Here is a 25,306-nt window from a genome sequence, read left to right as displayed (position 1 = left end):
AGGAACTCCCTGCCAATTGGGACTGAATCCCCGATGATGCCACTAGTGCCAAAGACTGGAGGTACTTCGGGTATACTTCCACATGTTATTAGAGTTGCCGTGAAGCTGAAGCCAACCAAGATTGCCTTCTGACTGGAAATTATCTTTCTTTTCTTTTTTTTGTCTTAAGGGTTTTATTTTTATTCATTTGTTTTTACTTTTCTGATTCTATGATTCGGATTGATTTATCCTTTTTTACTCCTTGACAAATAAACTTTCGGCAAAGAAGAGAAACAGTCAGCGTGTATTTTATTCGTTAGTATTTACATCCATACAGACCCAGGGTAGTATTTCCATAATTTTATGATGATTATTTTTTTCCTCTTGGGGTTGGCTTCCGCCCTGCTGTAATGGGTTTTATCATTCGTGAAAACCGCCCAAATTCCCTGCATCTACCCACCCGTACTTATGATGGGGAGACCAAAAATAAAAAATGACACACACAAAAAAAAGAGAACTCTGGGCAGACCCTTGGCCGTGATTCTTGGGAGGGGAACAATTTCAATTTCCTCACTCCGTCAGCCATCAAACCATCAACCAAGGATTGAACGTTTCTTTCTTCTCCAAATGAAGATGCCTGCTCCCAGGCTCCACACCCGAACTAAAGTCGCTCGTCGACACCCTCCTCGAACTAAGTCTGCCACTAGTCCGCTCCCTTAACCCACCCTGCTCGACTAGACTAAATGGACGGACTGACTGACGGACTCGACGGCCTCGACGGCGAAAGACTGACTGCCTTGACGCTCTTCCCAGATGGCCAGAGCTTCGGGAGAGACCCTGGACCAGTTTCAAGATGCTTGGTCTTCTTCTCTGCTCTTCTTATTCTTATTCTTCCTCGCTTTTATTTCCTCGGCCTCCCCCTTCCCATTGCCATTCTTCTCATCCCTAATCCCGCTTTTTCTTCGCTTCTTATTCTCTTCTTCTTCAATTCTCTCCGTTCCCTACTATTCCCCCTCCGGCGCAAGACCGTTACCATTGTCATCCTCTCCTTCACCATACGACCTTTTCGACCTACTTCCCTTTTCTATCAATTTATCGATATCCACCTGCTTATCTCCGTATCTCCTCTTCCACCATCTCTCCTCCCCCCATTGACGCTTGCTCGGTATCCTCTGATGCGATCCGTTTAAACCCATTTCTCCTCCCCTTTCCTTCTCATTACTGGACATCTGATTTGCATCTGGATTTTGTGAATCCCACCATCTATCTTCGGATTCATCGTTATCACTTTCATCTGGTTTCATTCTTGGCCCCCGCACTTCTCTGGAAGACTGTTGCTGGTGCCCGTGATTTTCGCCTCTTGACTATCACTATTATTATTATTATTATTTTCTTCCTGAACCTTCCCCCCAAATTCACTTTTCATCTAAACCCTGCACGTCTCCCGGACCGGTTTACAACCTTTCTCAAGCATCACTTTCCTATCCGCCTGCCCGCAGCAACTAGTGGGCGCCAAAGAAAAGAAAACCACCCACCCCCCTTGCGACATCGTTGTCTTACCCGTCGATTGGCGTGGGATCAGCTTTGAGTTCGGTTTGATCCAGAACGTGGGAGATCTGGTCGGGATTCTATCCGGTTCGACATCGAGAGGTTAGGCAAGGACGCCTCAAGTCATCCGTCGGGTTGCTGTCAGATTTGCGCCTAGGTGCCTATCGACAGATCGGGTGCGCGTTACACGAAAAGAAAGGACAAACATCCTCGACGTTAGCTGGTGTGTACTTTCGGCTTTCCTCGTTCTGATTTTTCGGCTTTTTTGCTTTTTTACCCTTTCTTTCTTCCTTCCCCCTCCTATCTCCGGGCTTTCTTTCCTATATCTTGGGTGTCCTGAGACAACTGCAATCTTTTCCTTGACGAAGCGTGATTCTGTCAGAACAGCAACACGCAGGAAAAGCGAAGCAACCAAAGTGTGGGAAGAAAAAGCAAAAGAGACGGAAGAAGGAGGGGAACCGAAAGAAAGAAGGCAAAAAGAACACAAAAAGGTCTACGAAGCAAGAAAGCCTAGCTAACCGGTTTGGCAGTTTTTTAATTATATTACCAGACCTCGGTGGTGTAGGAAATGGCGAGCTGCAAAGGGAGTTTTGTGTCGATCCTGAACAATGATGACAATCCGTCATTCGCCGTTCGATCGGCACCGAGGATAACGAGGCACCAGTCGTCTCCTACATACCCTTATCCATCAGAACAACCCCGCCAGGCCGTCGGCCTAGACTATCGCTATGGGAGCGCCTATTCCAGGTCCCCGGCAGTATCCCCGAGGGTGACGAGGCAACAATTCGATCCCGTGTCCGAAGCGACGCAGCCGACATCTCCCGGATCCTCGGATTGCTCCTATGATTATACAACAAGTGCCAGCACCGGGTCATACTTCCAACAAAGTCGTCAAGAATACCCCGGCTATTCCTCAGCGATGCCCGCTCCGGAGAAGCGGCTCAGCGCTAATTCTATGGTTGATCCTCCGTCTCCGCCGACGTCGATCGGTGGATCCAAAGATACGACGGCCGCCCGAGGGACGCGGAAGAATAAGTATCCTTGCCCTTTCGCCGCGAGTCACGGCTGCTCCGCTACCTTTACGACGTCGGGTCACGCCGCTCGTCATGGCAAAAAGCATACTGGGGAGAAGAGTGTGCACTGTCCGATCTGTAACAAGGCTTTCACGCGGAAGGACAACATGAAGCAGCACATCCGGACACACCGGACACATTCGGAGGACATGCCTACGGGTATGATCGAACGTGAAAGCGAAGGGAGCAGTGGGTGGAGAAGTAGGAGGACCAGTCCTACTTACAGCCACCAGCGATCGGCGAGCCAGTCCCAAATGGACGGAAACGCTTATGAGAGCATGACGAACATGAATTCTATGATCTCCAGTGGCACCCACCGCTCACAGCCTTATTGAACGATGTAACGGAGTCAATAGTTTGACGTGAGGTAAACCTGTGTGGAAAGACTCATGCCCCTGAAATCCCAAAACGGGACGAGCATGAGCGTACCAGGTGTTCTACCAAAAAAGAATTATCACGGCCCTTTTCTCCCATTTTTCTTTTGACCACGACCATCATCGTGTCGGTCTATTATTTGCGACTTCGTTTGACTAGCAGGCGAATCTGGCGTTCAAAGAGAGGGAAAGAAAAAATAATGCGCCCCGAGAATCAACTCGGGGTGACTACGGAGCCACGCTCAGCCCTCTTTTCGTGATTTTGTCGTTCCGACTGTCTGAGAATGACAGATATGGTCGGGACCTAATCAGGTTATGGAAAATGATTCAGCTCCAGATTGGCAGACTGGATAGCAGGACTCGAGCCGTTTCATCTATGTACAGCAACTCATTGAAAAGGATTGTTCGGTACGTGGTGAATTTTATTGGAGGACTCTTTTTTTATTCGAATATGCTCTTGGATACCGCTCTATACACCTGTCTTTTACTCTTGGAATTGAGGGCGTTTTTTGTTTGATTTTGATTTCGTGTGCGCTCTATGAACTTTTTGGATTGGACCACCAGAGAATGGCCGGAGAGCCAGTTGCCATGTATTGTATACTAGCCAGTACTTACCCTATGGAATATGAGATATACAAGGATGATGGTGTCATGAGGGACTTGGCGCATTTGATCGGCGTAGGATTTCATGTAGGCGACTTCATCGTAGGGTGCTATGAGAGGGTCCTCTGGAACCATGGAACGAGCGTGCCCAATCCGCGGAAGCCACACCGACCCGAGGACCTGACAGGGCGGGTTCAGGAACGGTGACGGGCCCATGGTCGAACTTGATTTGATCTGATCGGGATGTGCTAACGTTGAGATAGCCTTGGCCAGGCATGGTCGATGGCAGCGAGGCCAAACGCAGACCAGACCGGGCTTGACGATGCCGCATGATGTCAACGGCGTTTAGTCATCGGCAGAGGGCTTCAATGTCTCATTCTGGGGACGAGCCCAGCGCGGTCTGAAACATCTACGACGTTGGGCAGAAAAGGGTCGTATTATAACTGTAAATGAGAGAGATAATTTAAAACAAGGATAAAAAGAACAATAATGATAGAAAGAGAAAGACACAAATCAAGCAGAAGAGATAACATGTAAATAATTGAATCAATACAAACCAAATCCTCCAGATTGGCCCTACGTCACTGACAAGCCCCGCCTCTCGCCACGTCCCGTGCCTGGCTGGATTGGGCCATCGTCTCAGCTTCTGTTCTTTTTTATTCCTCTCCTTCTCTTTCTCTCTGTCTTCCATCTTTCTCCCTTCCCATCTCATCCAGTTCTATTCATTCATTCCCCTTGCATCCCCATGACTTTGCCCCCCATCTTCACTATCTCTTCCCCTCCATCTTAGCGTACCAGCCACCCCCACAATGGCTTACTACGAGGAGCGCCATTATCGACGTCCTCGCGATCGGCACGCCCGCCCGTCTGGCTACGCAAAGGAATATTACGAGGACCCCTATGGCGGTCGAGATGCCGGTGCCCTGCGCCGACGCAACAGGAGCGATGATTCCATCGAGGAAGTCCCCTCTGAATACCCCAAGGGTGATTATGGCTACGAATATGGGTACGGCCTTCCGCCACCCCGCCACTCTCGTGTATCCTCCGTCCAAGAGGACGTGCGCAGATCCTATTCGATGGGTGGTCGGGACCCGTATTATGAGGACTCGGACTATTCCCGCCCGCGCCATAGTCGGCGATCGAGACACCACGATGATCGACGTAAGTCTTTCTTAGTTGTGCACATCTACTTGTCCCGTCCGGGTGCATCTTTCACTCGCAAGGGTTATTGTAACTACAGGAAGAGCCGAGGATGTAGATATCATCTTCTTTCTTTGGAGCAGACGCTGACCTATCCTAGGACACCGTCATAGGTATTCGCGTTCTCCCTCAAGCAGCCGCTCGCCATCGCCCCCCAGGCGTCGCAAGTCTCTCTCGGAGCAGGCGTTAGGCGCCCTAGGTCTTGGCGCTGCCGCTTCTTCGGCCTCCTCGAGGCATCGGGACCATAGCCGTGGCCGTTCTCATCGCCATAGGGCTTCTTCCTACTCCCCTTCGCCGACTCGAAGCAGGAGCCGCCATGGTCGGGACAAGAGCGAGCAGCGGATCGCCCAGGCTGTCAAAGCGGCCGTGACAGCAGGTGCAGTGGAAGCCTTCCGATCACGAAAGGACCCCGGCGACTGGACCGGTGCCAAAGGCAAACGGATTCTTACCGCCGCCATCACCGCCGGAGGAACCGATGGATTGGTCGACCGCGATCCGAACAAGCATTCGAAGCGCCATGTCATCGAGTCCACTCTGGCCGGTCTCGCTGCGAACCACCTCATGAATGGATCCCACTCTCGGTCCCGGTCGAGGCACCGAGGACGTTCCAAGAGCCGAGGCGGATTCGGGGATATTGCCGCCACGGGGGCTTTGGCAGCGGCCGGCAAGGAAGCATACGACCGGTTCCGGTCCAAGTCTCGCCACCGAGGCCGATCTTCTTCGAGGGACAGCTACGACGAATACCCGCGTCGGGAGAAAAAGCGCAGCAAGAGCGTGACCGATTATATCAGAAGCGGACTGGGAGCCCTTGGCCTCGATGATAAAAAGGATTCCGACGACCGGAGAGACTACCACCGCCGCAGTCGCCCATCCCGTTACTCAGAGTACTCGGATGACGAGGACTACGATAGCGGCCATAGGTCCCGACGTTACGTGTCACCCAGACGCTCCAGGCCCTCCCGGGATCCCAGAGATGTAGATGTAGGTCGATCCTCTTACCCCAGCGACATGCAAAGGCCTCGTGCTGCGTCGACCACCGCCATGACTGGACCCCAAGGCTACGGTGGTCACCACAATGATCAAAATCGGCGTCACGAGGATTGCAAAACAGAAGGACAGGATTCTGACCCTGGAAATAGTACCGATGAGGAGAAACAGAAGAAAAAACTCACTCGCCAGACGCTCATGGCTACCGGTCTGGCTACCGTTGCCTCGATTCACGCAGCCCACTCGGTCCACAGCAGCATGGAGCAGCATCACAAGCGATTGGAAATGGTCAAGGAAGGTGAAATGTCGCCGGAGGAGGCTCGCAGACGACGAATCAAGGGCAACGTCGTCGACGCCGCCAGTATCGGTCTCGCGGCCATGGGAATCAACGGCGCCCTGGAGGAGTGGAAGCATGTCAACGAGAAACGCAAGGAGCGCACCACTTTTACAAAGAGTTGCTCGGAAAAAAGAAACCAACGACATCGCCGAGTGCAGAGTCAGGGTCCATCATCTGGGTCCTCGCGCGGAACGTATCGTCTCCCGGATGAGATCGAAGAGTATCCGGGCGACGCGGCTCGTTCGCGTTCGGTGGTCCATGAGCAACCCCGTTATGCTTGATTTGTGACTTGATTTGATATCTGTTTGAACCGAATTCAATCCTGGTTTCTGCGATGACACCTCGTTTTTTTGATATCGACTGTCTTATGACTGAATGAACCCCCTTGTTTTGAAACTGTTCGGCAGAGCGAAAACTCTATTTCGGGACTGAATTTGAATTGCATTGCTTTATGATGTTTCCCCTTCACCTCGATGACTTGATTTGATATCCTGCGATCTGATGATACCATGGCGGGGAAAGCGATTGATTTCACACGCAATTTTTGATTGATTGCATCAGTTGAAAGCGTAAGCGCAAGCAAGCGAGCAAGCAAGCCCAACACCACACAGACTGTTTTACTTTATGACATTGTGATATCTTGTTGATGTTTTTTTTTTTTTTTTTTGGATGTCAGATTGATGATGAATGACCCCTTATGACTTGATGACCTCCCCATGTTTTCTTTTACCGTCTCCCTGGTTTCTCGCATTCTACTGAGATTCCCGAACCCTCCCATTTTGTTTGTTTGAATGGGAACCTTCCATGCTCTTTCTTCCTACCTGCCTCGCCTACGTATAGTAGGTAGGTAAGTAGGGTAGAATAGCATCCTGTATGATTGATTCCTGTATACGTGTGGAATTACTCGTTTCGTTCGTTTGTATTTCACCAAGATGAAATAAACCATCAATCCATTCGATTGAAAATGTCCAGGATCAAGATCAAGAGAGATACAACAAATCAACAACTAAAGCAAGCAAGCAAACAACCATGCCAAAAAGGTTATAGCATGCAGGGAATACCAAGTGAGGTGGAAGCCACCAAAATCGCAAACAAAACAAACCAACAGATCTATGTACAATGCATACAATAGAAAGTATGAGAAACGAGCAGAGAAAAGCAACACCGATCCGATCCCTAAGAACCCAACCCCTCCCAACAGGCACTGACAACTGACAGATACAGACAGACGGGCACAACTAAACAAGAACAGCACGGTGGCTGAAATTCAAACAATCAATCAATCATGGAACAAGAACAAGAAAATGCTGGAGAAAATATGAGAACTAGACGGAATGGAACGCTTCAACGCTCGACTCTGGCCAGTGAAGGAGGGAGAGAGAGGATGGTTAATATGTCGTAGATGGGCAAAGGGAAAAAAGAGAAGGAAAGGAAAGGAAATTGCGGCTAGCTAAGCTGTACATCGATCCATCCCAAGATGAAGACGCGTGGAGAACAACAAGAATTAATCTTTTTACAGGTGACTTGATCTTTTTTTGCAACCCTGCTGGAACCCGTGCTTGGAGCGAAAGAGTGATTATATTAAACTGGGCGGGATATCACGAAACACGACAAAAAGAGAGACAGCGGCGGTGGGTGGCTTTTGATTATTTTGTTCAAGGAAAGTGAGCGAATGATACTGTGCACCCCGGAGGAATGTCAGCGTTCGGCATGCAGGTTGAGCCAACTCATATCGGAATTGATGTTGTTACGGTTTGAGTCTGACGGCAGGGGTTCGTGTTCGTAGGTGTCGGGGATCAGAATGCTGGATCCGCGCGTGTTGGTGGCGGTGGGCGGCATCGACGGCAAATCGCGCGAGCTCGGGTTATACATGCTAGGATTGTACATGCTTCGGCTGTACGTGCTGCTGGGAGGACGACCCATCCAGCTCTGTTGGTGCATGCCGTGCGGTAGTCCGTCCCGGCGCTCCCATTCGTCGTCGGACAGGTTGCTGATGGAGCTGGCGCTGGAGATGCGAGCGGACTGACTCTCGGGAATGTTGATGTACCGGCCGTCCTTGGGCGACGACGTATGTTCGGTGGTTGGGCTTCCCGTGACCACTCGTCCCAGAGGCTTGGGTTCTTCCAGCAGACCCATGTTCAGTGGCGCCAGGGTCGGTCCCGGCCATTGACTCACTTGGCTGGAACGCTCTTCGGCTCTGGCGAACGCCGGCTTCGGAGGCTGCTGCTCTTCAAAGAACGTGCGGTTCACCGGAGTCAGGGTCGACCCGGGCCACTGGCTGACCTGACTCGCGCGATCCTCCGCCCGGGCGAACGCCGGCTTGGGCGGCTGGTGCTCTTCCACAACCACCCGACTCACCGGCTCGAGGGTCGATCCGGGCCATTGGCTGACTTGACTCGAGCGATCCTCGGCGCGGGCAAAGGCCGGCTTAGGAGGCGCTTGGGTCAGATCCGTCGCGCTGTTGTCCTGGAAGTACCGACTCCAGCCTTCATCGGTGTGGCGATCGCCCGGATGGTTGGCCGGGGAGATGCCATGGGCTTCGATAGCCTTGTCCACTGACGCGGGCGTGCCGACGGCCGTGACCTCGGACTGCATGGACAACGGACTCGGCTTCAACGGCGACGGTTTCTGGCCATTGCCGCGAGCGGCGCCCAGGGCACCGGACGATTTTTCGTCGCCCGCAGCGCCGCCAAAGATGGCCAGGGAGTCGACCGAGGAGGCGGCCAGCGGGGCGGGACTCTTGGCCATCGGATACGCGGACTGGGCGAGAGGCTCGACGCCGCGGTCTTGGAAGCTCAGACGATCCTTGTCACCGTTCTGGCCCTGCGCGGCCCGCTTCAAGGCATTCTTCTTGCGTTTGATCAGGAAGATGATCAGCAGCAGGACGGCCGCCACGCCCAGAATACTTCCCAGGGTGGCGCCCAGGACGGTGCCGACGTTGGAGTTGTCCACTCCGGAGCCCGCTGCAGGGGTCGTGGTGGCGGGACTGGATTCCGAGGCCGTCGAGGTGGGACCGGACGTGGTGGTGGAGGTGGAGGATGTGGTGGGGAGAATCTTTTGTCGAGGCTCGTCGCCGTAGAACAACTTGGTGGCATTGACCCAACTGTTGGAGGTCTGGTTGAAGATGGCCAGCGTGTCGGTGCCGCTGCCGCTGGAGATGACGACCTGGTTGTCGCCCTGGGCGATGGAGAAGTCGTCCCGCTTCGTGGAAGAGGCCAAGGAGTCGTCATACTTGGGGTAGTCGTCGAGGGTGATGCGCTTCCGTCGGCTTGATTTCGAGCTGGAGCTGGCGGACTTCCCGCCGGCCTTCAGCAGAGTTTCGCTGGTCACCGTGTTGGGCGAGCTTCCCATGTCGAACGTTTCGAGAATCTTGCTCCCGTCCGTTCCCTTCACCAAAGCGCATCGGGCGTCGTCGGACAATTCCTTGGCGATGGTCACGTCGGAGCTGCGCCAGCCCTTGGCGGGATCGAACAAGTAAACCTGTTTCTTGTCCGTGAGACCGCCCACCAACGCCGCCTCCTTGTCGTTCCACGACAGCAATACGGGATAGAAGACCGGCGACGCCTTGGAGGCTTCGAAAGCTGAAATGTTGTAGGGGTCCGCGGTGTTGATGACGAAGGTATCGGAAGAGGCGTCGGTTTGATGCTTCTGGTGACCGCCGTACACGAGAATGGAGGCGGAATCCTTGAGGTAGACGGCGTTGTGGTCGGTTCGGTTGGCCATGTTCTCCTGAGACGGTTCGAAGGATTTCCACTTCTTCTCTTTGAAGGAGTAGCGTTGCACACCGGGGCCTTTCCCGTTGGACTTGGACGGGGTACCTCCGACTACGTAGAGCGCTTGTTGGCCCTCGTCGCCGTCGATGCCACCGGTGACGCAGGCGGCATTGGAGACCGGTTCTCCCATGTGGAGCTTCGACCACGTTCCATTGCGTTCGAGCGGGATAGAGGCGAAACCATTGGCGGAGTATGTGTATAGCGTGTTGTCGTGAATGACGGAACAGTGGCCCTCCAATTTGACGGGGGGCTTGGGAACAATCATGTCGAATGACGAGTGAAGAGAGTGAGGAGGGGGAGGGGAGGGAGAGGGAGAGGTAGATTCTTCGAGAATACCAGCCGAAGACAATCAATCGAGAATACCAGCCGAAGACAATCAATCGAGAATACCAGCCGCCGGGCGATTAGAGGACGGGCGGAGGGGTGCGAAACGAATGGAAGGGTTGTGACTGCCAGAGTACTATCTCATGGTCGAAGGGGAGTCAACGGATCGTCGGTGGCACTGGGCCGTGAGGTGAGGAATGAATTCGGAGACGGGCTGGATGGTGAGTGGCAGATCTTCTCCCTCGGATGATTCCGACGTAAGCTTTTTGTTATTCTGGGTCTTGTACGAAGTCTCTGAGGAAACGAGTGGTCGAGAGAGGCGTCCAGAGATCTATCTGATAAGTGATTGATGGGGTCGTGACGAAGCAATTGAAACACCACGAGGCGAGTCCGGAGAATTTTTGGATAATGGAAAAGAATGGCGACCTGGCAGCGTGGACGTTAACCAAGGAAGAGGCACGGCAGGCGAGAATTGAAGAGAATTGAAGAGAAAGAGATGCTCGATGTCAAATCGGCAGCGAAGGAGGGAAGCGAGAGAGCGAGAGAGAGCGACACGTCCGGACGAATGACGGTACCGTCCAAGGGGAGGGAGGAAGAAAGAGGAATGGGATAGGCAGAATGCCGTAGGACCGCAGGAGGAGGGAGGGAGAGAGGCGAGAGAGGGCGAGAAGGGAAAGGGAGGGGGGAGGGAGGTCAGGAGAGTCTCGATGGAGGATGAAACGACGGACGGCAGCTTAGACCAACACTAAGGACCACTCACCCTGTTTTTCGAAGACAACCCGACAGGAAGCAAGATCCGAGAACCCGCACGAGGTGACGAGAGTGCACAGCACGTTGTGATCAATTGACCCGGAAAAAAAAAAGAAAGGAAGGAAAAAGAAAAGAAGGGAGGAAGAGGAGGGCAGGTGAGAGAGAGAGGAAGAGGGAATGAAGGGAAATTGAGGAAAGGGAAAGGAGAGAACGTGACGGTCGGAGGAGTCGCCCACTCGGGTTTAGCCGGCCGGGTGGCCTGGTTTTTCAGGTCGAACCATCGCTGACTGCGACCGTGGTATATTTTAGATTAATTATGTTCTGATATTCTACCATTTTCAGTATACTCCGTACTACGGAGTGTTCAAACATTTGATCCATGATTGACCAGATCAGAATAGTACCATCTGTTTGTTTGTTGTGAAGCCCTCCTTGCGTGGAGCCAGAACCAGCAAGGAGACCTTGAAGGACTGACAGTTCCACGGATCGACTTCTTCACCCCCAAACTTTCCGCCCCTCTTGTTTGCTTTTTGTGAGATGTACAGGAGTACTTTGGTCAGATTCTCTCTCTGTTCCCTGTCTGACTATTCTACCACCTAACTAGACTCGAGTACGGAGGGTATACTCTACCGAGTATACCCCCGAGTGTACACTACGCCGTATGCACAGTTGGAAACATCGACAGGGGCGAATCTCTTGACTGCAGCCCCCGTGAAGTGGATTGGCTCGCTCGTCAGGAACCCGCATGGACCTGCAGGGATTTCCATGCAGGTCCTGTAGGAGTATCCCGTAAGTAGGGGCACGGAGGTATTTCATTGCTTCATAACACTTGATTCAATTCAAGATATCTCTCATCTATCGACAACTAGCATCGAGTCCGCCATTAGCATGAAACGAGTATACTCCGGAGTAGATTCCAGATAAAAATAGTACTCCTATAGATCCACGGATGTTACCAGTTACCGTACCATACCAACGGCCCCGCCCCTCCCGCTGGGACCCTGTCCATCTCTGCAGGTCTTATTGGTTCGCAGGTTGAAACACAGACCCGCCGGTACTCGGTTACCGGTATCGTCACGTTGATGGAGATTGTGTCTTATTCTGTATGGTTATGATATTCTTCTATTCTCTTCTTTTCTATTATTACAGTCCAAGAAATCGTGGTGGTAAGGTTGATAACTTGAAATATCCTCTCCTTCCGCACAAAACATGAAGAGAATTCTTGTGTCACCTTCCAGCCCCGTAAGATCAAGCAGATTCTTCTTGCTTCCCCTCCGCTGACGGGCCGGGCCTCCGTTGGACGCTGCCCATTGCACATTGGACGGGTTCCTTCTGCCCAGCTCGTAGCTCTTGGGGCCGTCTAGTTCTAGTGTTCTACCCTCGTCGAGGCCTCTTGCCCTTTGCCCTTTGCCCTTTGCCTCCACGGACACGGAGCGCATTTCCCTCCTCGAATCTATATATATCCCACCCTGGCCCCAAGATTCCGGAGATGTTGGTCTGTTGGTCCATGCCGACTTACTCAATCGTTATCGCGAATTGACTTCTCTGTCCTGTATCCGTAGACGGTTTTATAATCATCAACCCATACCCTACTATCCGGTATGCACAGTAGGATCCCTGCCCAGCACGGTGGCGGCCGAATGTTCTGGAATGGACGACGCTAGCTAGCAGGTAGTGTCCTCTAGTTCCTGTCTGTCTCTGACCATTCGATTTAGACCGGTTGGATTTGTTTTCTCGCGTCGCACGAAGTACAGGATTGTGTGACTTGTCTGGAGGTGTTTTTCAGCTTACGGTGCACTCATTTGTCTTCTTCCGGTTAAGGGAGTCCACACAGGTCCTCGATTCCAGACCCAACGGCGGAATGTGTCTGTCTTTCTGAAGCACCCCCCCAATAAGCTAACCCTCGTTCTGTCTCATCCAATCATCTGTAATACTAATCACCCAGCGCTAGTTACTGTTAGTTATGGGTGGCTGAGCTCCGTTCCCGGCTAATTGGCCCCAGATGGTCCCTCGCCCGGCCACCAGAATTCCTCTCTAGGGCATGCAGTGAGAGAGATTCCACACGAGGCTGATTCGAATTGTTGGATTTCAACATCTTGATAAGATGGATTCTCACGAGGGATTCCCGTGCGTTCTCGTTTCTCCGGACGGGTGCTGGGCTTATCGCGAAATCGCTAAGGAAGGGTTTAATATCCACGATGGGTACAGTGACGTGATACTTAATTTAACCGAGAACGGTTGGCCTCCGGGGTCGCATCCTGAGGGTGGCCCTTTGTTTGGCTCTCATTTCTTCTGTCTAGAGACTGCTTCTTCTCAGCCGTGTCCTGAATTTCAAGTCGGATTTATGTAGGAGTACAGAGTATTGAACTATTTCTCCACGGGGCGATTCTTTTCTGCATCATTAGGAACTAGATTGGCCCAATGAAGTATTGTAGACTGGAAACCATCTCTGCGGAGTATCTCCAGAGTAAATGTCTAGGCAGAATGTCACTTTATATGATCTCATGCTCTTAAAGTCTTATCCCCTTGTCAGAGATGGAAGCCGCCGTTTAACTAAAGAATCTGCTATGTGCCTATCCACCTCTCTTTCTGATGAAATTTATATGACTATTTTCCTGTAGGTAGCAGGTAAGAGGAAGTGCTCGGGTTAACCTACTTTTCCGCATCCCAATGATATTCTACGGTCTTGATCATCGCATCGCGGTGTCTGCGGCGTTCGAGGCGTGCCCGTGTATATTGTGCACACAAGAATGAGAACATATTTGGAATTGTCACGTAGGAATATGAGGTAACTAGAATAATACCATACTGTCTACTGGTTTAAGAAGAATAAGAACAGAGAGAAATGAATATATTTACCTGTATCTGTATCGGGCACTATATCATACATTGCGCCCATAGTGTCTTCTCGACCGATATGTTTAACCAGCACTGTCCCACCCATGAATCCCAACAATGACGTCTACTATAGAGCTATAAGTAAGAAGTTAGAAACATGAACCTATAGATATACTGTACATCCATCATAAACACCTACTTATTGAAATAACCAGACGGCGAGACAAGAAGAGTCAAATACCAAACGAAGCAGTTTCATCCCTAGCCCTAATCCTTTTCTTATATCCTTCTTTCACGCTGGGACTGATATAATTGTGGCAGGTTAATGCGTTTGTTCGTTTAGTCTCATGTTCAGGCATTTTGACTTTTCTCTTATATGCCGGAGTTGGACGGGGTGGGTTTGGGAGGTCGTTTTTATGTTTGTGCTGTGTGGTTTTGTGTTGTGCGGACTCGGGATGTATATATATGGTGGAATGAAATCGATTGGAATCTTGCATGCCGGAATAATCTGCCAATGCAATTTGCTGCGTAGGAAGATTCTGGCACTCGATTAGGGAAGATCCACTTTGATTAATTTACTTTTGACCATTTGTCCCCTGTGCAGCTTTTCTACAAAATCTAACGTTGACATAGAATTGCCATGGGTCATGGAGTGGGGAGATATCACTCTACCCATACTGAATATGCGAGACAAGACACAAAACCAACTAGCATTCACTTTTTACAACTAAGATAGTGGAGAGAAACTTTTGTACCAGGCAGTCACCAAATGTTATATACAAATTCCCAAGCTAACCTACCCCGACCCAACTCGAGCGAGCCCAGCCCAGCTCAATGCAAAGCAAATCAAATCAAATCAAATCAGAAAATCAACATCCACATCCATCCACCTTCTCCAAACGACAAAAGCACGACGACCGAATCTCCACATCTGCCACCGCCATCGCAACCTTCAACGTTGGTTCAATCATCCTGGCCTCCGCGACGCGTCCCAACCGCACCAAACACCCATGATACCCGTGCAGCGCCCACACGTTGTTCGGATGCCGATGCGTACCCACCAGTTTCTCGCTGAGACCCAGATCCTCGGCGTACGCTTCCGCCGCCTCGGCGACGTGGCCTTGTTCGAGGAGGAGGGCCGCGTAGGCGTGACGGGCCGGTACCATCCAGCCCCACGGCTCGGAGTAGAGGAGGGCGTCTTCGGCGCGGATGGCGTCGCGGAGGTGCGCGAATGCGACGTCGTAGTTTCTGCGTCGGTACTCGAGCTCGCCGTCGAGCATTGCCGTGGCGACTCGGAGCATGTCATTGACTTTGTTGGGGAAGTTGATGCGGGTGTCGGGCACGCGGGAGGCGGCGGACTGGTAGAGCGTGCGGTGGCGCTCGGCCTCCGGGATATTGCTGGTGGCGGCGTACGCAATCGCCTTGCCGTAGTAGATGGTTGCGATGGTGACGCAGTAGAGGTCTGGGTCGGTGGGTATGGGTAGGGCTTTGAGGTCCTCCCAGAGGCCGAAGCGGATGAGGACGTGTACGCGCACCGAGAGGAAGGATTCCATCCAGTTGGCCATGGGAGGGGATTCAATCTTCAATAGGGCCTCGGGCATGGTGGACTCCATGCGGTCCGTGGCGTCGATGGATACGGCGCACTGGCCGGCCAACATGGCGGCGTAGATGAGCGAGTGGTAGTTGTGCAGGCGGTAGAAGCTGTAGAAGTTCTGGCCGCCTTCACGGGCGTAGAACTTGTCGTCGGCGATGGTCGCCTTGGTGTTGCTGGCAATGGAGCGGCGGTAGTCGCCGATGAGCACGTCCAAATGCGACGGCATGTGACAAAGATGACCAGAATCCGGGATGAGGTCGCGGAGATGATCGGCGGGAACGAGGGCCGCCTCGGGGGTGGTAGACATCTCCATGAGATGGATGTACATGTGGAGGATACCCGGGTGGGCTTTGGCCATGGGGTCTTTGAGACCCCGTTCAAGGACCTCTTTGACTTCGAGCACCGGCGTCGAGAGAATGGGTTGGCCGGTGCTAGCTTCGTAGAGGCCCCATGGACTGACATTCATGAGAGCGTCCGCGAAGAGTGCGGTCAGGTCGAGATCGTTATTGCCACCGTGCACTTGGTAGACAGTCCGCATGGCATCAGCGTAGGCTCGATTGGTGGCGTTAAAGTCCTCGATGACGCCGTCCGTGGGAAACCGGTGCTGGATGGCCTGGATGAGACTCTGCTCGAGAGGTGTAGCGGTAGAGAGATGGGCGAGTCCAGCACGAGGAACATGATACGTCTTCTGGACGGTATGGCGTAGATCGGCTTCGTCGAACGCAGCCCACTGTTTGTTGTAGTTGGGGCCCGCGGCGAAGGCCACGCCCCAATAGCCCATGACGCAGGTCGGGTCGTGGGCAAGTACCTGCTGGAAGCATTTTTCGGCCTCATCGTGATTGAATGCGTATGCCCAGGTGAGGCCACGATTGAACCAGATCTGCGCATCAGAGCTCGTGGTGCTGATCTTGCGGCCGAAGGAGCCCAGATCATAGTATTCTTGGCTGGCAGGCACCGGGGTGGCCTGCAGGAATTGATGTGACATGCTTTATGTGAGTAGGAGGGGTTTGATGAGACAGGGAGATGAAGCAGAGAAGAGAACAAAGAACAAAACAAAGAAGGAGGGGTTGAGTCGTATTTATACTGGGATCCACGGCTTGTCATGCACGTCGGTGATTGCCTGTCGGTGATTGCTGATATCATAGTCTTATCGCCTGGACGGTCAAACGCCGATCTCGCCGACCTCTCGGGGATCCATACTTCTTCTTCATCCACTTGAAGACCGACGAGACCCAGTCGAGCACATAAATATCATGTCATTTCCTGCTCCATGGATTCAATCATATCCTCAACTCGAATCCTTATCATCAGGCCATTGAGCAATCCCAATTGAACCAAACCATCATCATGCAGCCCATCACCCTCTACTCCCACCAATACGGCCCCAACCCATGGAAGGTGGCCCTCATCATGGAGGAGCTGCAAATTCCCTACACGACCACCTTCGTCGACTTCGCGGACGTCAAGAAAGAGCCCTACACGCTCATCAACCCGAACGGCCGCCTCCCCGCCATCCACGACCCCAACACGGACCTGCACCTCTGGGAGTCCGGCGCCATCACCGAATACCTGATCGAGAAGTACGACGTCAAGCACAAGATCAGCCCTGCAGGGTTCGCCGAGAAGTACCACGCCAGACAGTGGCTGTATTTCCAGGTCTCCGGGCAAGCACCCTACTACGGACAGGCATCGTGGTTCATCAAGTTCCATCCCGAGAAGGTGCAGAGTGCCATTGAGCGGTACCAGAAGGAAATCCATCGCGTGTGTGGAGTACTCGAGTCGGTGCTGAAGGAGCGGGACTGGTTGGTGGGTGAGAAGTGCACCTATGCGGACCTGTGCTTCGTGGCCTGGCAGCGGTTTGCGCCTCGGTTTGGAGGCGAGGATCTGTATGAGAAGTTCCCGAAGGTTGGGGCGTGGATGAAGAGAATAGAGGCGAGGGAGACTGTGGCTAAGGTGTATGCGGATCAGGATAGGGCTATTGCAGAGGTCGAGGGCAAGAAATAGATCAAAGGGTTGGTCAAGACAGGAAAATCTTGGATGTCGCTATTATACACATCGATAGACGTTGAAGAGTTGATCAAAACATGTGAAATATCTTAAAAATGTTCAGTGGTTTCTCGTATGCCAGAAACTGTGCCCAAATTCCCGTGGGAGCAACTCAGGTGCATCAGCCGCGATCCGCAAAAGTTGAGTTATAAGCAGAATCCATCTCGCGTGCCATCTGACGTATACCTTCAAACAACGCATTTCTCTTCATCGCAATATTTAATGATTCAGCCCCATGTCGTAGTTCCTCCATAAACCTCTCGGCATCCTGGATCTCTGTTGCCGGATCCGGATAGGTAAGCAGGGGATAGCAGTATGAAAGGCGATCTGACACCATTGCGGCGCGCACCCGATGCAGCAACATGTATAACGTGTAGCCAGCTTGCATGGACGTGCATGCAAAATACGGTAAACCGTGCGGGTACCTGCAAGATAGATCAGGTTTAGACGTCAACGGATCTGCTGGCTCCTGTCCCGTTTCTGCGCTGCTGGGACCGCATGATGTGGGATATGGTAATGTGCGGAAGATGCGCGAGATGGTGAGGGAAGACTTCAGACATATAATCGACGATTCCACCTCGGTGAAGGGGAAGACAGCTTCAAAGTCGGGAGGACTCTTGGGGTAGGCCGACGCTGGCAGAACGCCATTTTCCTCAATGGCAGTCAGGTCGCAATGTTTCTCGTAAAATATTGGAATGTCCATGAATGCTCTAAACCGGTGGAGCTTATTTCGGGCACTGCATATCGTATGCTTTCTGTTAGCTCTACATGACGTCCTTGTACTCTTCAATACTTACACATGAGTTTCAAGACGAGCAACCATCCCCAGACTTTGTGCGGCAAGGCCTTCAACGCATTCTTTGCGAACTGGGCCTGCGAAGAGGTCGCATTGCGTTATCAATGACAAGATATGAGCGTCCATGTGGCGGATTTGGTCGCGTAGATGCGGCGATGTGGAAGGGGCTTTCCCGCCGATTCCACAATCGCTGAGAATATCGGAGACGGCCAAGAGGGACTCTAGCGCCCTGATCAGCAGTGGCCATGGCTACATTCAACGATTAACGAATGAATCTATTAAGAAAAAGAAGGGAGGTTATGCTCATACTTCCGGCTTCCCTGATCGAGCATCAAATATAGGGTAAGGCGTGGATATTCGTGGGTCAGATGAATTGATGATCGGCGACTGTTTGAAGCGATGAGCAACCATACTGACAAGGTCGTATAAGGAACCTTACTGTTTCCTGCAAAATTGACGATAGAAGTACGGTAAACATCTAGTATCGGTTAATCGAGCCCAACATCAAAACAAGAAGAACCAACTAACCGACGTCCACCATGCGCGCCGTTGCGCCTCAGAAGCGTTCGATCCCAAATTATGAATAGAGAGATCCATGGCCGTCGTCATCGCTTGATTAGCACGGGTGCGCATGCGAGATACATTGCCCCGCTGACAGTACTCGTAGATACTTAACACCACGAGGGCTAGGACTGGATGTAATCGCATTGGCACATTAGGATGAATGATCCCTTGTTCCGGCGAAAAGTTCGAACCGCTAACTGAAGTTAGATCGTCGATTTCCCTCTCTGCGCTGGTGAGCGCAGCTTGTGCGTAAAGCCTTGCGTATTCGCGCCTCATCCAGACACTGCACACGCTAGAGGGGGTCGGATTTTGGTCCGGAGGAATCAAGGCTAGAATCGCACATAGCGCTAAACTCAACGAGGATCTCGGCCAGTACGGTAGAGAGGACTGTTCAACGGTGCAGGTTTCTCCAGGCGGGGGCTGAAACGCAATGGGCCGGTCCTCGTACAGTGGCACTGCAGGAGCAGGTAGTAGGGAAAGGTATGGATGGATGTAGACGTAATAGGCATTCGCTCTGTACATTACGTTAGCCAGCTGCAACCCTTGGTCAATCGTTCTACAAATGCCAAATAGAAAGCATACATATCTTCTTCCGATGTATATACCCTCAAACTAGGAGAAGCCGAGGCCGTCTCACTCCTAGAGCTTGTCGAGTCCATGGGCTGCCATAGAAATTCCGTCTCCACATCTGTGCTCTGCATGCCACTAAAAGGAGACAGCAGGCCAATGATGCTCTGAAGACTGGAATCGATCGACTGCGGAGGGATCGGACATGCCGGGACTGACACCGAATTGCCATTCGAGATATCGACTGCGGGAGTCGGTATCGACGGGGACTTTGGCGGTACTGGCTGAGGATGATGCTGCTTAGGCATATTCGGGCTCTGAGTTGCGCTGTCATGTTTAATTCTTCGGCGTGGTCCGCCTCGCCTGCTGGGCTGATAGTGGCATTCTCTGGATCTTCCCATGCACTTGAGATGATCGTCAGTGTTAGTTAATCTATTGGGTTCTCCACCGGGGGATGGCGAGTCGCCCGAACTTACAGCCTTACATGGATGTTGTCCGTCACAGCGCGTCTTGGATGCGCGGCTGGGGCAGTGTTAGCATTCGCTTAACTGACCTGGACAGGCAGACTCACCAAGCTAGACAGGCTGCCTTAACTGGCTGCGTTACCACTCGCGGCATAGCGAAGGGGCAATCGGCGTGGATGGCAGCAGAAGAGTGGACTGAGGCTCGGGCTTTGAAGAATCGGTGATGGACGGTGATGTAACTGTCACATGACATCGCGTGATCCCCGGCAGGGACATTTGATGTATTTTGTGATAATTATCTTCTGGCTATTAGAACTTGGAGCTCGACGGGAGATAAGTTCAAAAAGATTAAGACAGGTTCAGAATAATCCTGGCACAGACTCTTCTGAGATCTGTGGGAAGAACTTCCATGAGTCTAGGTAGCCACTCGGCGTTTGAAAGTTGTCGGTGTCTGTCTAGGATGGACCCATGGTTGACAGCCATCAGTCGAAACTCTACAGGATGAAACTAGAAATGACTGCGTAAGAGTTTGGTGACGTGAGTTGTATTTTTTAACCTCCAATATGCCACGCCCATGCTCATTAACAAATAATATCCACATGTGTATTCCCTTCGCCATTTCCCATCTCGTTCTGCCACCATCACGCCTCTCCCTGTTGCTGCTTCCATTGGTGTGCTCTCTGCAACAGCCGCGACAGGTTCGCCGACGACTGATCGTCCGCCGGGAACACATAGTCCATGTATTCCTCGTAGCGGTCATCGTCCATCTTGCGGCGCTTCTTGGCCCGTCGGGGCATTTGTTTCTCGATTTTCTCGATGTCCTCGGCCGAGCCATGCGTGTGTTCGAACGATCGCCAGGCGTTGAGGAGTTCCACTCGCTGTGTACATATTAGCATGCTGTTTCTGACGGAACTGTTTGAAAGGTGGAATCTCACCTCTTCCTTGAGCTCCTTGTCCTTGAACACCTTGTGCGCCCGCTCGAAGATCCCCCGAGCACGTCGCTTGGCCTCGTCGCTGATCGGCCGTTCCTCGTCTTCTTCCTCTTCCTCCTCGTCCTCCGGGAGGTTGATCTCGAACCGCGCGTAGTTGATCCAGACCTTGACGTGGTCGGTCTTCTCCAAAAGACGTTCGTAAAGTTGTCGCACCCGGTCGTATTCGCCCTCGTATTCCTCAAAGTCAATGTATGACTTCCACACGAGCTCGGGCATATCCAGAGTCGGCTGGGCGATGCCCAACTCGTAAATCGCGCGCGCACGATCGGCATCATCCAGACCTCGTTCCAGCTCGGCGAACTGGATCCAGGACTGGCTGTTGGATGAGTTCCACTCGATCTGTTTCTCAAACAGCGTCCGGCATCGCACAAACTCGAACAGCTGGCGCTCCAGATCGATATAGCCCCGGAACAGCTTGTCCTTTGGGCACATGCCGATCGCCTGACCCATCGTTTTCCGAGCGGTGGCGAGGTCCATTTGACGGATCTCAAATTGTGCCTTCATGAGCCAGAGCTTGGCGAATGTGAACTTTTTGTGCGGCACCAGCTTCAAGCATTCGTTGTAGACCTGGCGAGCGCGCTCGATATCCTTCGCCTCCATCTCCTCCCAGATGGCGTAGAAGAACCAGAGGTAGATATACCGCCGCCAGTGACGCTTTTCTTGTGACGGGGGGATCTGTGCAATCGCGCGTTCATAGATGTCGCGAACTCGTTCAGGATCACCGGCATTTTCCTCCAAACGGGCAAAGTCGAACCAGATGTCGTAGTTGCGCGGGTTCTCCTTGAGCTGTTCCTCGTACTGGACTCGGCGCTTGGAGAAGATCACATCCTCCACTCCCACCTGATCGCCGTATTGCTTTTCAAACGTCGTGTACGCCTTGTGCAACGTGATCGACTTGGACCGTGGTAGCCGGTCCAGAGCATATTTGTAGATGGCTCGCGAACGCTCGTACTCCTTGAGCTTGGCCTCAAACTTGGCGTAGGCGATGAACAGCTTCTCGTCCATGAAGTCCTCCCCGAGCGTCTCAATTGCCACTCCGTACACCTCTCTCACCAAGTCACTCGTCCCGTACTCCTCTTCAAAGCGAGCCCACTTGATCCAGTTTCTCGGCTCGGGATGCACGATGGTAAACCGCTGGAAGATGTTGCGTGCCCGCTCAAATTCGTTGTATCGCTTCTCCAGCTTGATATACGCGCTCCAGGCGCCCTCATCCGGCTCCCACGACATCCACCGCTCGAACACCTGGCGCGTGCCGGGGATATTGCCCAGCGTCTCCTCCATGTAGACATACTTGTACCATAGCTTATCGACACGGGGCAGGATCGTCACGGCGCGATCCAGTAGGTTCCGCGCGTGGTTGATATTCCGGGTCCGCATCTCCGCCTCGATGTAGCGAATCCACAGGATCACCGACGTCGGGTTGACGTCCAGCGCCCGCTCGAAGATCGATCGCGCACGTCGGAATTCCTTCTGTTCCAGCTCCCACGCGGCATAGCGCATCCAGTTGTTCATGTTGATCCGGTTCCGGCGCACATAGTCCTCGAAGTCCTTTCTCTTGCGACCCTGGTACTCGTGCAGTTCTTCGAGGTCCGCAAACCGCTGCGTCGGCGCCTGCAGCGCAGGCTCCTGTCGGTCGACAGCCTCGCGGAGCAGCTGCTCCGCTGAGATCTGGACCGGCGCAGCGGCCTTGTTTTTGACCCTGGGAGGGCCCCGTGATGACTCCATGTTGGGAGAGAGACGGGCTCGCGACGCGGCCTAGAATCGTAAAGTTCGATCCGTTCGGGATTCTGAGATGGTCTTGTTGATTAAAAGGGATCGAGCCAGGAATCCCGCAAATGGACTGCAGGCCGAGCACCGCAGGGTTAGCTTTGAGGTTGGTCTGAAGGTCGAGTCGCGGAGCTTCGATCGGCCGCCAAAAGTCGGACGGCTGCGGTAGTGGTCCGCGCCGCCACCCCCTCCGCCTGACTAAGCGATCAGCGGCCCAAATCGGTGGCGGCGCATTCAAAACCTCACTTTCTTTTGACCTTCCAGTTTATTTACTTGAACGGTTCCTCATCGGTCCTGCCCACCATGTCTACAGCCGAAGAGCTCCTGCGGGATTTTGAATCGGACGAGGAAGATCTTCAGGATCTTCAGCAAGAAGAAGGAGGAGGAGGCGAGGAGGAGATTCTCATCGACGAAGAGGAGGAGCATCGACAGAAGACCGGCCCCGAGGTCACCAACGAGTTCGAAGTCGCCCTCTCGACGGGCGATGAACTGACGCGACTACACAAAGTTCTACGGGACCATTACTCGATTCGATTTCCAGAACTGGAGACCCTCGTGACGAACTCGATCGAATACGCCAAGACCGTTGCTATCCTGCAAAATGGCCCCCTCAACGACATTAAAGCACTGTGGACGTCGGCGGACAACATGGTCGGCGCGCCTCTGCAGTCGGTCCTGGACAGACCTTCTCTGATGGTTGTTACCATGGAAGGCACGACGACTCGAGGACGCGAAATGACCCCGGCAGAGTTGAAGACGGTGCTTGATACGTGCGAGAGGATTCTGAAGCTGGATCGAGAGCGCACCGCTCTTACGGAAAGCATCCAGTCTCGCATGAACCAGATCGCTCCCAACCTAGCAGCGCTAATTGGACCGGAAACGGCCGCTCAGTTCCTCAACCAGACCGGTGGACTACGCGAGCTGGCCAAGATTCCCGCATGTAATTTGGGCGCTCAGGGCAACAAGAGGAAGGAAGGATTGGGTCTTGCTACGAACATTGGTATTCGATCGCAGGGGTTCCTCTACGAGTCTCCGCTGATCCAGGACATCCCGAACGACCTGAAGCGACAGGCCATCCGCATTGTCTCTGCCAAGATGGTTCTCGCTACGCGAGCAGACGTTTCTGATTTTAGTCCCGACGGGTCATTGGGTGAGGACTTGAAACAGCAGTGCTTCCAGCGGCTGGAGAAACTGACGGAGCCGCCGCCAAACTCCGGTACCAAGGCACTCCCCGCTCCGGATGACAAGCCGTCCCGCAAGAGAGGTGGACGACGGGCTCGAACCGCCAAGGAAGCGGTGGCCATGACCGAAATCCGCAAGGCCCAGAATCGCGTTGCGTTTGGCAAGGAAGAAGCGGAGGTTGGATACGGCACGGGCGAGGGTACGGTGGGTCTGGGCATGCTGGGTCAGCAGAACGACGGGCGAATTCGCGCTACCCAGATCGACCAGAGAACCAGGGCCAAGCTCAGCAAGTCCAACAAGGGATGGGGTACGGCGACACCCGCCAGCGGTACTGCGTCGTCGCTGCGTACGTTCGGACAAGGCGGCCTGGGAGGCACGGCCAGTGTTCTCAACGCAAAGGGTCTCCGCAGCTCTGGCATCGGGACTTCGTTGGGCGCAGGGTCGGCGGGTACCGCGAGTACTATTGCATTCACGCCGGTGCAGGGTCTCGAGCTGGTTGACCCGAAGGTTCAGGCCGAAATGAGCCGGAAACGCAAGGCTGAAGAGGACCGATGGTTCAAATCCGGCACCTTCACGCAGGTTGGAGGCAACCAAAACAACAACAACAACAATGGCCAGCGGACAGATAGCGCAGGGTTCAAAGTGCCGGCATTGCCTGCCAACAAGAAGGTCGACACGGGCGAAGGTAAAATGGCACCGCCTCCGCCGCCACTGAAGCGGTAAAATGGGGGTTGTGATATGTCTTTGAACGAAAGCATTGCGAAAGAAAAAAGAAATGGCGTTTTTTCATTTTTACATCTGAGACGGGGATTCTCGAGGGGATTTTTTGCGCATGATACCAAGTTCAATCAATGTATAATAGGTTTCGAAATGACAAGCAATCTTCCAAACCAGACAGGCAAGAGTCAGGGCTTACTCACCGTTGAGGATCTTTCATCCGGGTGATCGGGTCTGCGAACCATGGAACCCTCCGGCTGCTGAATTCGCTCCGACATCTGTCCCAAGAATGTGAAGCAAGGACCATGGATGGCGCGAGATGGGAACTTCCTGTCGTGCGATTGCCCCCAATCGGCAAAGTGTGGTGTCAGCCACTTTTGCCCCTGAGTTTCTTCTTCCTTTGGTCTTCGAATGCTTTCGGCCATTCGGTAGTACACCGTAGTAGTAAGTTAGGTAGTCTTCACTACCGGCTAAGGATCCGCCTCGGGCACGTTCTTTGTCCGTTTCATAACGGCGAAACACGCGAGATGAGACTCTGAAAGCAATAAGCATAACTTTAAGTCGTGAAACCCACCGAGGGACCAATCGGCGTGGCGCCCTTTCTTTTGCCTTCTTGTTTTGTTGCAATTTTTTTTTTCTCCGACTTTTCTTTTTTTGCCATCCGAACGCGAACAGATTGAGCTCGTCAGCGTATTGCGTGCTTTTTGGAAATTCTGTCTTCATACCGCTCCGGGGTCCTTTTTTCCCTCTAGGGCTGGGCTTCTGGGATTGTAGTATTTCCTTCCTTTCCTCGTAGTCCTTCCTTATTCTTTCTTTCTTTCACTTTCTCTC

General features: G+C 52.8%; 8 protein-coding genes across 8 annotated transcripts; 4 read left to right on the top strand and 4 right to left on the bottom strand.

Moving 5' to 3' along the window:
* Positions 1–722: 722 nt before the first annotated feature.
* Positions 723–1,169, top strand: LDX57_003595 (uncharacterized protein; the record flags this gene model as incomplete). Its single annotated transcript, XM_046085246.1, has 1 exon — positions 723–1,169. One exon carries the CDS (start codon positions 723–725, stop codon positions 1,167–1,169), a length of 447 nt encoding a protein of 148 aa, XP_045941209.1.
* Positions 1,170–4,386: 3,217 nt separating this feature from the next.
* LDX57_003594 (uncharacterized protein) lies at positions 4,387–6,382 on the top strand (the record flags this gene model as incomplete). Its single annotated transcript, XM_046085245.1, has 2 exons — positions 4,387–4,738; positions 4,878–6,382. 2 exons carry the CDS (start codon positions 4,387–4,389, stop codon positions 6,380–6,382), a joined length of 1,857 nt encoding a protein of 618 aa, XP_045941208.1.
* A 1,417-nt stretch (positions 6,383–7,799) lies between these two features.
* Positions 7,800–10,139, bottom strand: LDX57_003593 (uncharacterized protein; the record flags this gene model as incomplete). The annotated part of the gene is made up of 1 exon (XM_046085244.1): positions 7,800–10,139. The coding sequence occupies one exon, from the start codon at positions 10,137–10,139 to the stop codon at positions 7,800–7,802; it is 2,340 nt and encodes a 779-aa protein (XP_045941207.1).
* Positions 10,140–14,655: 4,516 nt separating this feature from the next.
* On the bottom strand, positions 14,656–16,365 carry LDX57_003592 (tetratricopeptide repeat protein; the record flags this gene model as incomplete). The annotated part of the gene is made up of 1 exon (XM_046085243.1): positions 14,656–16,365. The coding sequence occupies one exon, from the start codon at positions 16,363–16,365 to the stop codon at positions 14,656–14,658; it is 1,710 nt and encodes a 569-aa protein (XP_045941206.1).
* Positions 16,366–16,727: 362 nt separating this feature from the next.
* Positions 16,728–17,384, top strand: URE2_1 (glutathione S-transferase family protein; the record flags this gene model as incomplete). Its single annotated transcript, XM_046085242.1, has 1 exon — positions 16,728–17,384. One exon carries the CDS (start codon positions 16,728–16,730, stop codon positions 17,382–17,384), a length of 657 nt encoding a protein of 218 aa, XP_045941205.1.
* A 163-nt stretch (positions 17,385–17,547) lies between these two features.
* On the bottom strand, positions 17,548–19,661 carry LDX57_003590 (fungal specific transcription factor domain-containing protein; the record flags this gene model as incomplete). Its single annotated transcript, XM_046085241.1, has 6 exons — positions 17,548–18,163; positions 18,224–18,471; positions 18,532–18,609; positions 18,662–18,700; positions 18,751–19,300; positions 19,369–19,661. The coding sequence occupies 6 exons, from the start codon at positions 19,659–19,661 to the stop codon at positions 17,548–17,550; spliced, it is 1,824 nt and encodes a 607-aa protein (XP_045941204.1).
* Positions 19,662–20,311: 650 nt separating this feature from the next.
* Positions 20,312–22,836, bottom strand: clf1 (putative cell cycle control protein (Cwf4)). The gene has a single exon (XM_046085240.1). It carries the CDS (start codon positions 22,532–22,534, stop codon positions 20,459–20,461), a length of 2,076 nt encoding a protein of 691 aa, XP_045941203.1. The 5' UTR covers positions 22,535–22,836; the 3' UTR covers positions 20,312–20,458.
* Positions 22,837–22,879: 43 nt separating this feature from the next.
* Positions 22,880–24,481, top strand: PRP31 (U4/U6-U5 snRNP complex subunit PRP31; the record flags this gene model as incomplete). Its single annotated transcript, XM_046085239.1, has 1 exon — positions 22,880–24,481. The coding sequence occupies one exon, from the start codon at positions 22,880–22,882 to the stop codon at positions 24,479–24,481; it is 1,602 nt and encodes a 533-aa protein (XP_045941202.1).
* Positions 24,482–25,306: the final 825 nt, after the last annotated feature.

This window comes from Aspergillus melleus (assembly GCF_016097325.1).
Source record: "Aspergillus melleus strain CBS 546.65 chromosome Unknown contig2, whole genome shotgun sequence".
NCBI lineage: Eukaryota > Fungi > Ascomycota > Eurotiomycetes > Eurotiales > Aspergillaceae > Aspergillus > Aspergillus melleus.
This window is presented reverse-complemented; position numbering and strand designations above follow the sequence as displayed.